The sequence below is a fragment of the Ceratotherium simum genome, chromosome 1 (assembly GCF_057802395.1).
Source record: "Ceratotherium simum simum isolate JZ-2026a chromosome 1, ASM5780239v1, whole genome shotgun sequence".
NCBI classification, from domain to species: domain Eukaryota; kingdom Metazoa; phylum Chordata; class Mammalia; order Perissodactyla; family Rhinocerotidae; genus Ceratotherium; species Ceratotherium simum.
The window spans coordinates 23213245-23226052 of NC_141900.1; the positions used below are offsets into that span (position 1 = coordinate 23213245).

At 38.3% G+C, this 12808-nt stretch overlaps 1 protein-coding gene across 1 annotated transcript in view; it reads right to left on the minus strand.

Annotated features, from left to right (window-relative positions):
• Window positions 1-12808, minus strand: part of MAGI2 (membrane associated guanylate kinase, WW and PDZ domain containing 2) — a 978709-nt gene that overhangs the window by 155111 nt on the left and 810790 nt on the right. Inside the window, exon 12 of the mRNA XM_087434019.1 lies at window positions 10930-11119. Within this exon, the coding sequence (XP_087290145.1) occupies window positions 10930-11119 (190 nt within the window). The remainder of the gene's footprint in view (window positions 1-10929; window positions 11120-12808) is intronic.

A 12808-nucleotide genomic window follows, 5' to 3' on the forward strand; every position in this document is an offset into this window, starting at 1 on the left:
GTCAAGGATGGTTGTTAAATACGTCCCTGGCTTCTGGATTTCCAATGCACTAGGTACAAAATGAGTTAAATAGGGATTAAACAGTTTCTGTTGCTTGAATCTAACATCATCAGGTAAGTAGCTAGTACATTTTTGCCTTAAAAGAATCCTTTCTCTACTTTTTCCCTTTATACCTTTGGTAATGTGAATGTGGCCAGACACATTTTAGCTGTAGTAGAAGCCATCTCCCACTCTCTATTTGGTTCTTCCCCTCAGCCTTCAAATAAACTCAGATGTCCCCACCCTAAATACTCCCTTGTTCTTCCCGTTTATTTCTCCCTTAGGAGAGTCGTCTCTAGGGGAGCCTTCACTTCCTCATCTTCACTCTCTCATCTCTGACTTACTGCTGTCAGTCTGGCTTCCGCTCTCTTGGCGTTACTGAACTGCTCTCTTTAAGGTCATTGATGACATGCTAATGACCAAATCAAATGGCCATTTTCTCTTTTCTTATTCTGACTGATTTCTATGCCTCATTTGATACTGTTGATGTACCATTTATGAACTCTGATTTCTTTTGTTTTTAAACGAGGAAAGGTCTCCTTCTGGAAGTGATTTCTACTTTTGGTTTCTATGACACTCCATGCCCTGGCTCTCTTGTCTTTGGTTGTTGTCCATTCAGAGGTCCTGGCTATGGATTCATTGTTTCTCACTAACATTCTCCCTTGATGATGGCAAAATTATCTTTGCCTGTCTATAGTACTCCATTATGCACAGCCTGCAGGAGTTGCTAAATAAATGTTTCTTGAATTTAATTGTTTTAAGATACTCACCAACCTAGTAGACCTGATAAACCACAGTATTATTCTACTATAGAGTTATCACTTAGCTTCATAATTACATTATTTAGAACTTCCTACTATCAATTTTGCCTCTGTACCTAAGCATCTTAGCAGCTAAAGTTAATAAAATGCCTTATAATTATGATAAATATATGTGAGTCAAAAATCATGACACAATTTGATAAAGGATATTTATAAATGTGAGAAGTAGTATGGGAGATCTACTTATTTTGGATACAGTCATGATTTTCCAGAATATTTTGATAACTTATGTAGACATTTAACAAAATATTTGGATTGGTTCTTGTCTTGAAAATCTGGATTGCACAGTAGTATAATACATTCAAACTATATTATAACTTTTCTCTTTTAAGTTACGTATATTTTTCAAAATGTAAAAGTATCATTTTGCACATATATCAAGGTAATCCTAACTATTAGGTGGTTCTTCTTTTTCTTCTTTTGTTTTTAAACAAAGTACATTCAAAAGCTGAGATTTCGAAGAAATGTGCTTGCTCTGGCCAGTAAGCTGAGATTTAGAATCGCAAATTAAATCTTGCTTTCATTTTGCAACTGTAATTACTGGGTCTCATTTTCCCTCTGGGCGTAAGATAGTCTTAAAAATTACAAGGATTTTACAGTCAGTATATAAGAACAATCATGCTTTAAGATTTTTCAGACCAAGCTAAACAAATACTTTAGACATTATTTGAGAACAAAATGCTAAGCAATATCTTCCATATTTTCTACGTATCCAAAAAAATGACATGGAAACTTACAGAATGAAATGATCTCAAGCACATATATTCTCCAAGGGGTGTTAGAACATGCTGAGATGGATAATGAGCTGTCATCATGGAAACACTCTAGAGATGTATGCTGTGAGCTCACAGACCTGAAATAGTACTATTATTATGCAACACTCTTTTCTGCAATTGTTTCAGTGTTCTGGCTTTCTATCCAGTGGTCTAATCAGCAGTTCAAAGCGCTTCCTAAGAGTAAAAAAATCTGAATCTTCCTTTTCCTCCTTCATTTCCATATCAACATTAAATATTCTAGCCTAAACCAAACATTGGTAAGTATTTTCAGAATGGTTAGGTCAAAAAATTTTTTCCTTTTAAGTAAATTGATTATTATTAAAAGCTCTTAAACTCAAAACTATGATATTCTATTCTAAGTCTTTAAAATCTGGTGTGGATTTTACACACATCTTACAGCACATCCAAATTCAGGGTAGCCACGTCTCAAGTGCCCAATAGCCACATGAGGCTGGAAGCTACTGTATTGGACAGCACGGGTCTTGTCAGTCTGGTGGCTTTCTTTGGCACTTGATTTTCAATCTAGTCTTTTACTAAAGCATTGTATGAAAGAAATTAATGAATATGACTGTTTTCCTGTGTCTTTTGTTTGTTTCCTTGGCAACCTTTATGCCCACCTCAGTAAGACTTCCTGTCTTATATCTTAAATACATGCTTATGTGGGTGAATAAAATTAGCACAGTGATTATATACTAATAAACTGATACTACTCCGAAAAATGATTTGTTACACAAAATGGAAGACATTTCATTCACAGGACTGTGAGTACTGAAGAATACTTGCCAGAGGAATCCATTCGAAAACTGGTCCTTGGTGGCACTTGTTCTGGATGGGAAAATGGGGAATTAAAATTGAAATTCATTTATGGCATTTTAAAATTCATCTTTACTTTCTTTTTGTTGCTATTATAACTCACCCCCAATCTTGTGCTCATGTTTAATGATTTTTTTTGCTCTAAAAATCCATGGAAGTCAGTGGACAGATTTACTCTGTTTGATATATGTGACTATGTCTGTACATGTATTTCTTTCACATGCACGCAAAATAGAAAAATCTGAATTCTTTTAGATCAGAATGGAAAAAAGAGCACCATTTCCAAGTATTAAGCCTTGATTTTCATTATAAGAATGCTTATCTGAAAGTAAAGTCAATCCAGCACCCGAAATATACACACAGTAAATACAGGTCTTTTTAGATCATGTTATGATATTGTGTTATCAAGTATTGAAATGAAAAGTGGAAAATTCAATCAATGGTTGTGTTGATTTATGTACACCAGTCCAAATATTTTGACACTTACAATTATTTGGATAGTTGAAGTTATGTATAAGGAGTTGAGTTAAATTGTTTTATTTTAGCAATAGAGATCCTTCACGAGGATTATGATGTAATCTGTGCTACACATAATACAAAAAATCATGGACATGAGTATAAAATACTATATTAATGCTGTAATATACACTATATGAAGCACTATGAAAAAAATGAGTATTTTATCATTAAATTAAAAAAAATAAGACCAAATTCTGATTGTATTCTTACTGAGCTTTGTTTGTTTCCAATGAGAGTTCCACACTATTCAACAATGAAAATGAAAGAGAAGCCTCTTGAGGGTGATGGTGAGGCCTAGCATCACCAGGCTTCTGTGTTTGACACATGTTCCCGCTGCACCCTCAATAGCTAGTCTCACTCATCGCTGGCAGGATGATCATCACTGCCAGGCAATCTGTGTTTTCATAGTAAAGGCAAATCAATTTTCTAGCAGAATTGTTATTTTTTAAAAAACCTTCATGTTTAGTGTGACTGCTTAGGATAATGAATTGCGAAATATCCTTTCATCACAAAGATAGAGCTGTATCAGGGACAGAAGACTGCTACCTTCTGAACACTTCCATTAGTTGTAAAACTGACATTTTTTATTATCATAATCTCACTAGGACCTACTTGCCATCTAGCAATTACACTCAGTTCACTGCGGCCCTGATGGTCTCATCTTTATTCATGAAAGTACTTTGCGTTACATTGTCAACTTGTGCCACCACCAAAATGCTTTGACACACTAAATAACTTTCAATCAAGGACTGATTGTAGAGTTTACTTCTCACACTTTCTCCCCTGCCTGACTCCAGGAGCATTAAGTTTAAACTACTGAATGAAATACATTTCTAAGCTATTGGATTGGATCTAATTTCTAAAATACATGGGAAAAATGTGTCTCCAACCTAACTTTTATTTCACTATCTTTATTACTTAGTTCATATCACGGTAACTTTCTCTATTAAATGTATCCTGTTAGAAATATAAATATTACCATAGTTATTTACAAAGCTCCTCGAAAATGTTATTTTTGAAATTAGATTTCCAAATTAAAATCTACGTATTAAAAATGGCAAACACAGCTTAACTAGATTGACTGATCTCCTTTATTAATATATTATAACTGCAAAGTGATGCATAAATATATTAGAAACTTCAGTTGAAAGGCAAATTTTTTCAGAGATCAAATCATAGCTCAAATTAATCTAAGGAAAGCAGTAACGGTTTTCCCATGGGAAAAAGGTACAGAAAATTAACCTTCATAGTACAGTCAAGGACATTTAAAATGATAATGTTATTAAATTTTTTTCTAGTCTTTCATGATTCTAATGCTAAAGTCCCTGGTAAAAGTGTCTTAACATTTACATATCATCTTATTTTAATATTTCACTAAAATAAGATAGTGCTCTGGAGAAAATTTGTGGGTGGTACTTTAAGGCCACTGGACACCAGCAGTGTCCAAGCAAATGAGGCCAGGGCTTGTTAGAGCAGTGTTTTGACATGTGGATGTTCTCGAGGAAGGCAAGGTGGCCTTTCATGACCACTTAATACTGCCTGCAGCTATGGCATCCATGAATTTATCAAAACCTTTTTAAATCTATTGATATTTCCAGCTTGACTGTGTCAGGTGTTTAATCGTCTCGGTAAAGGAGACTGGAGACAGGAAGGCTCAAGCGGAAGCACTCCCACAGGCTTTGGGGCTGTGGTTCTGAGCGCTGTGGGTCTTGTGTATCTACTTTGCGTGATGTGGCTCCCACCGTCAGTTTCCATTTACAGTCTCAAGCGCTGTGTCGTGGTGGCTAATATTTTTATACTACCCCATCTTTCCAAGGGGTTCGCCTGTTAGGATGGGAGACAGCACAAACTACAACCCCTGCTCACTAATAACAAGGAAAGAGCAGCAGAAAACCGATAGTTTAGAAATACAATCACCCATTTGTGATCAGCATGAATTATGTGTGCATTAGGATACTGAACAATAACAGAATTCCACAATGAATATTGAAGCACGTGAGAGCAGGATAAAAGCCACAGATATGAAAATACAACTGTCTATTTTTGATCGGCTACAAATTATAATTTCATTTCAAGGACAGTACTAAAAACAGTTTGCTCCTCCATTACGCTCTTTACCTGCCTGTGGGTACTTTTGATTGCTACCTTTGCTGAGAGATACTCATTGCTTATTACGGGTTGATGCTTCCTAATTTCTGGAAAGAAAAATTGATCGTGTGAACTCTTTTTAAAGAAATTCCAGAAGAATTTCTGTTCTAAAGAGGTTATACCATAAGGCACAGTGCACCAGACGGATCCCTGACACTTTTATGATCTTACATTTGAGTGATGTCTTACTGCAAAGGAGTATGGGCATGTTGTACCTCATAAATTGTTTATTTATAATAACCAAGGTTCAAGGTGAAAAGAAAAAAGTTTGGACAACTTCAGTCATAATTCAACTTGGGTTCACACTAAGGGACAGAATCATGAGGGAAGAGTTTCAGGGAACAAGGATTTTTCTTCTCTATTTCTGTTTTCCTCCTGCTTGTCTGCCCCAGTTCTGAGGCTGTGGTGGGGTGTATGCCCAAGAAATGGTTTCATGAGCTGAGGATGATAAAACAAACCTTTAGAATAAGTCCGGCTTAAAGAAAAGTGAAGCAACATGACAGGCGCTCTCTCCTAAATCACCGCATTCATTAGCATGATCAAAACTTTATTTTGTAAGATTCCAAAGTGAGCCATGCTCATTTTTGTTGGCACTTTATATTGCCTTGCTTGGCATTTAAAAAAAGAGCCATGATAACCATTTTTCTGCAGTTATTTAAGTGTAATCTTTCCTAGGGGCAAGAAGACAGACAAAATTAACTCCCTTTTGGTCCTGTGATTATTGCGATGTCGAATCTGATTTATTCTCTGTGATAAGACTGAGACTCCATGGCATAGTACTTACACGAGTGAAGCCTTGCTACCTACTTTTCCTACTTAGTTTGCCATGCTCTAGATTTGCACATATGTACAATTTTCTGGGTATGGAGAGAGTTCATTGGGAGTTTGGCTACCAAGACAAGCCACCACATAAGTCTTCATCTCAAATTAGGAAAAAAACATGTATGGGCAAAAATTCAGTCAGCCAAATAAATTAACTTGAAAGAAGTTATTTATCTGAGTAGGTATTAAAACTTGTATTCATAGTCTGTGCATTTAGATATATGCTTTTCTTGGACAGTAATGATGTCTATTTTTTTAATAGATTATGTCATTAAGGGAAACCATATAATTTATTATTCAAATGAGGACATTCTGGCAAGTAAAAGGGGAGCTATTAATATTATGCCAGGACAACACAGAGTACGACCGTCCTGGGCAGATGGCACGTGTAGTCACCTGACGTAGTCTCACGGGTAAGCAGGCCATTACAAAATGTTTCTTACCAAATCAGAAATACGCGGTGGAAGCAATGACGCAATTGTGTATGGAGAAAGAATGGCAGGAGGAGATGGGAGGGGGAAAGCAGTGCGGGCCTTCAGAAATAGTTTTTTTTTTCAAGGTTAGAAATGGTGTACATAGTCCAACATTCGGAATGTTAGCACACGGACTGAGAAAATTCAAGCCCTTCCTCTTGTGATTGCAAAGAAAATAAAGTCCTTCTTTCATGAGACTACTGGGAAAAGGACAGAGAAGGGAGAAGTAAAAAACAGCATGGCTTATCCCATTACACAAAGCTGGGTATTTTCCTTTGCTTTCAATTTTAAAAAATGCAAGTAATGGGGACAGCAAGAAGTCAATTATCAACAGAGGCCATTGCACAAAGAGAAAAGTGATGTTTATCTAAAAGTCTTGGGTAGAGATGAAGGTTGGGAGAGTTTTGCTCTTTTCTGGGAATTGCTGGTAATGAGAGAGGGTCAATGCTTAAATCATTAACATGAAATCCAGAAACTTCATTGCTCAAAACTTCTTTTGGGATTTTTTTTGGGCATGGTTCTTATTTCATGTATATAAGCTTTAAGCTTATGTGGAATTAAGTTAGAAAAAAATTTATGTTTGCACAGAGTTCTCCATTGATTAATGAGATTTTTGATAATTAAAAGATATTAATACATGACATTGTCTTGATTAAACATCAGTTTTGCACATGGAATGAGAAACTATTGGTCTAATTATATTTAAACTATTGTCTATATTTACTGCACAATTTCACATGTTAATATCCTGATATTATTTGCTGTGTTGTGTAATGCAGTCTCATTCCTGAATTGTTTTCCTACGTTTTTGTTTGTGTCCCCAGTTTCACTGTAAGCTTTGTGTGAGCAGAGATTATTTCTAGTGAATTTTCTCTTGTGGAGTGCCCAGCAGAGTTCTAGACACATACTGTTTCATACTTTCTTGTTGATTGATGCGGAGCCTGGAGGTGCCACCTCCGGGCACCCTGCCTGATGCTCTGAAGTCAGAGGCATCGCCCTGCCTGCTGGGTGAAGAATCTTCCTTCTCTCTTCCTTCAGTCCCACCTCATCATAAGGAGATCTCATGAAGAAGCGAGGTGCTCCTAGCTTTCCTCTCATAAGCGTGTACCTGTCATGTTCTGTTTCATGTGGCTCTAGGATCCTACGGTTGTCTTTCTTTGTTTAAAATCACCGCCTTTTTTTTCAGGAATACATCTTTATTAAGATGTCCTGTGCATGCACATTAAAATGTCAGCATAATCTAATTATGAGCCAAATGAGGCACAGCAGCATTTACATCATTTGATAAATTTCCATCATTTGCAGGAGACTGGTGACTTGAATCCAAATACTTCTTGACAGCCCTGATGTGACAAATACTCTGTGGCTCTGTACAGCAGAAGCCTGTGGGTGGAGGTACATCCTTTTATTCCATTACTGTAGGCCTGTTTTGAATGTGAATGCAAAACCTCCCTTTAGCTTTAGACCTGTTGTCAGGGAGGATACCAAGAGCTTGCTACTGGCCAAGGAAAATGTCAAAGGACTTGGTTTGGACAGCTTTGGTGAGGAGTCCCTTCCATACTTTCTCTGTTCCCACTGATGTTTCTCTCAGGAAAAAGTTCGGGGACTCAGGAATAAACAGAGCCAAACCTAAATGTTATGCACGTGATTCAAAGGAATAAGAATAGGAGTGGTTCTCAAACAAAACTTTGAATATGGGTCTTTTGTTTGGATGCATACATTTCATGGTCACTAAAAAAGAAGAAACCTGTTTGAAGATGATGAGAAATAGACTGAGCTTTCCCCTCATTCATTAAAAACTTTTTTTTTGGTATTGTTTTAAAAATTTATGAGAGAACGAAAGTTTTTCATACTTGGAAACAGGAGAAGTATAGAAGGCTGTTTTGTTCTTTCCAGACACTTGCATGTCCACACGTAGAGGGAACCGCTCAGCTATCCAGAGACTAGGCAAAGTGGCACCTTGCTTTTTTGGTCTCCCTCTTCTTCGGGGTAGAGCTTTTCTCACCCTGACAGGATTTCTGTGTTTCATTCACACTCCATTTAGTGTTATGAAATAACACGATAGAAAAGAGAAGGATGGGAAAGAAAATGAGCTTGCCCTCTTTTGGCTTCCTAAGAGTTGTGACCCTGAAAACATTACTGCGACCTTAGAAACATTAGAGAGAGCTGATGAAAACAAGAAGGGGGAACACGATTAGAGGGGTGGCAGCGGTGGCATATGTGGGCACTGATAGGGGCGGGGGGATGGGGCAGGGAGTCAGGATGTTTGTTGTTCCTTTGGCTGCAGTAGCAAAGGGGATAAAGAGCTCCCAGAGGAAGACTGAGAAAGAAAGTGAGGGGAGGACTGGATTGCTCATGGATTGGTCTGCTCAGTTAGTGCCAGGTGAGGAGTGGAAAGGCAACGAACAGAAATAGCATTGCAGGGGCTGGATGAAGAAATGAGAATTCTTTTCAGGTTGAAAAGAAGGTCATGCGTAATTCCTGCTCAGAAACTGAGGGCACAACAGTATGAGACACCATCAAGAGAAGATGGAATAAACACCAACATTGCCTTTGTCCTGAATAATAAAGCTTTGCATTGGTCAGGAAACTGCAAAACAGGAGGAAGCATCTCTTGATGCTCTCTAAACGTAACCGAAAAATTAAACAAGCCGAGGACCTGAGGATGACATTTAAATCCTGCAATGTGTTTCAACCTTCCAAGTTAGAACTTCTCCTGCGTCTCGATCTCCACTTGTTTACACTTATTCTTCTTATTGCCCCAGTTAAGTTTGTGAGAACAGGACATATCACTCATCTTTGGTGTCTTCCCACAATACCAAGAGTAAGGTGAATACTCAGCAAATGATTATTGAAGCAGAAAAGGTATTAAGAGCTGTGCTGAAATCTTTTCAATTTTTTTTCAGGTTAATGACCATTAATACCCTGAATTCATACCCTACCTTATACAGCTGAAAATGCCTACTTTGTTCTTAGTCTACCACAGCAAAGACACTCTAACTATACAATCCTTTAAAGACATTTCAGTTGTTCACCCAGAGAGGAAGAATGAAATACAGTAGCCCTGACATAGCTGATTATTTTAAAAAAAGAGGTGGAGGGGGAGATTCATGTGGATGAAAATGGTTTCTCAATGGCCTGCTGTCCTGACTATTTTATCAACCAAAATTACTTCTACAAAGAGTTGTAGAGGTTGGGGAGAAGGTATTATGTCTACTTTTTCCCTTACCAGCTGGGTGCATAATTCTTAGCCCCTGAGCTCATTGAAGAGTAAGCAGATTTGAGATCCTCTGAGATCACACACAACTTAAAATTTGCTATTCATGCTTCAGATGATAAAGTTGGAAAGAAGACATTGGCAGAACACTGAAACAAAGGAAATCAGCAGACCACAAATGGGAGCGCCAGGGACCAATCCCTTCTTGCTAGGCTAGGTTCCTTGATCATTCACTCAGGTTCAGAGTGTACTGTGTCTTTCCCTCACAGATTATACATTTATGCCATTCAGATCCCTGTCCTCTAACATTCGGAAGAGATGACTTGTTAGATGGTGAAAAGAGGCACAATGAATGTACATGCAATTTTAAAAACTTTTGCTTTCTAATATTTATATAGTACAACGAAATAATTTTAGAAGACCTTCAAATAGGATGACAAGTGCATACACGATACTTTATGACTGAACTTTCAAATGGGCCCTACTGCATAAATGCAAAGCAGAAGTTTTGGGTGGAAATGATGGGCCCCTGGCTCTGTGCTGCTTTTGGAACCATTACTTTCACGATTGTGAGTTGGAAGGACTTGCCTAACATTCTCCTCATGGCCCTAAATTCTTCAATGACTGCATTCAAGGCTCTAAGAAAAATCTAAGCTTCAGACTCAAGATCAGATTAAACAAAAAAAAAATCCCAAACATTTCTTCTTCTTATTTGGTGAAAAACAAAACTAGCAACCTCCTTCGCTTCCCTCAAATACACATTCCTGATTCTCCTCACGGGCTTAGTGGAAAAAAAGTAGGAAAAGTTAAAACCAAGCTAAAACCAAAAGTTATAAAAGTTAAAACCAAAAGATATAAGCTCTTTTTTTTTTTTTTTGTGAGGAAGATCAGCCCTGAGCTAACATCTGCCACTCCTCCTCTTTTTGCTGAGGAAGACTGGCTCTGGGCTAACATCCATGCCCATCTTCCTCCACTTTATATGGGACACCGCCGCAGCATGGCCTGACAAGCCCTGCGTCGGTGCGCGCCCGGGATTCGAACCGGCAAACCCTGGGCCTCCGCAGCGGAATGCACGCAGTTAACCGCTTGCGCCACCGGGCCGGCCCCATAAGCTCTTTTTTTAAGAGTTGATAGACTTTTTTTTTTTTTTTAGAAACGTTTAGATCAGCTGGCTTTACTTTTGACACAATTTTTGAACCTCAGAATATAAAATCATGCCAGATCATTTCAGCCTCAATACATCTCCTGGCAGGGCTTCAGCTATTATTAATGTACCCTTGTTTTATGTAGCCTTCACTTACGCCTACTTTCATAAATGGCTCTAGATTTCTCGTAGAGCTCATAAGGGTCAGGCTTCCTGGGGTCAAAGGCCTCTGTTGAGTCAGGAAAGGAACTCCTGTGAAGGGCGGGTGGGAAGGGCAGGTTCTGCGGTATGGCCGGAGCAGATAGACTTGTTTGAGGACTGCCTTGGTTCTCCCATCGGTCTGTTATCTGGAAAGTGAAAGAGAGTAGAGAAAATGATTGACGATGAATTCTTTTTTGTGATTTCCCTTGTCACGTACCCCAACCCTCATCTTAAGTTAGACTTTCTTGCCCTGCAGACAAACTTCCACAAATGCTTCCAAGAAACACTTATAACTTTGGTATAAGTGCCTTGAGAGAAAAGATTCTATTTCTATATAATAACGCACCACAGACTGTTATAACTACAACTGGTGCCTGACTTTTGAATACAAACTTATTTAACCTTGTCACCTATCAGCTGATAATCTTCAGCAAATCACTTAATCTCTCTGAGTCTGTTTCTTTCACTATAAAATAAAGATAACATGAATCTCAAGATAATTTATGTGTTAAGTGTGTAGAACTGTATGGTATTATTCTTTTCTAAGATGGCCCCAATACGTTACACCATTTTGACTAAACCAGAGGAAAATCAAGTAGTCTGCAGGTATTCATTCATTTGACACCTATGCATATCCCAACAATCTCCTGAACTGAAACATTCAGTCACTTTCCTTATAGTTTATAAGGAATAATACAACCATCTGGGATTTATGAATTGTTCAGAGTCTTCTGTGAAGCCTCATGTACTGCTAATCTGGCAGGTTCTTCCCCAAAATGCTGCTGCTGCTGTTGCTACCACCATAATTTATTGAAGATCTATAGAACACTTCCTAGTTTACCATGCTCTCTCACATACAGTCTCTTCTTTGATCCTCACCATAGCGCTGCGAGGGAGATAAAGCAGAAGCTAGTATCCTTCCATCAAGAAGAAAGCCAGGGTCACCGGGATGACCTATTTGCATCATCAACTTCACCTTCATTCAACAATCAACTGATTCCTCATTCAAACTCAACTTCTACCTTTCTGCTTTGACTAAACCTATTTTGTGTAAAAATTAGATTAGGCTACCCTCTTGCCTAAAATTGAGCATAGTCCTCAGCGTAAAGGCCAAACTCCCTAGCAGGGCCTTAAGCGGCTCCTCAGGACCCGGTTTCTGCTCACCTTTCTCCTACCTGCTGATGGTGTCTCCTTTCATTCCCTAGGATCCATCAGGTTCTCTCCTGCCTCCGAACTTTTGCATACTTTCTTAATTTCTCCTTTTACCTGCAAAGTTTATCCATTTTCTGCTCTTCAATCTCCCGTCTTCATTTTACCTGGCTACTAGATTCTGATGACACGTCCCTTCTAGAAGACCTTTGCTGACCATTCCTGATCTGGTTACACGTCCCTCCTGGGTGCTCCCACAGCACCCTCTGCCTACCCTTCACACTACTCATCACACCCAATCGTAATGATAAGTCTACTTATGTCTCCTCAAATAGATCATGTTGGGGACAGAGGCTGCAGGGGACAGAGTCTTTCTCATTGCTGTATTACTAACGCATACTAAGTGCTCAGAAAATGTTAATTTAGTGATTGAATGAAATCATCAATAAAATGTGGTTATCTGTTCCTTTTTTAAAAAATCTGGCTGACTCATAACTGTTCTTTTTTAAAAAACTAGTTTTGATACACTATTTTGGCAGGATTATAACTTTCTGTCCCATACTGCAGTGTCCTGCTTTTCTTTTCACACTCGCTATATTTTGGCCAGGGCTCCAACAGCAGCTCTGATCTCTCAATCACAAATATTTTAAAGCTGGAGGGGATGTGAGGTACCACGCACTGTGCAC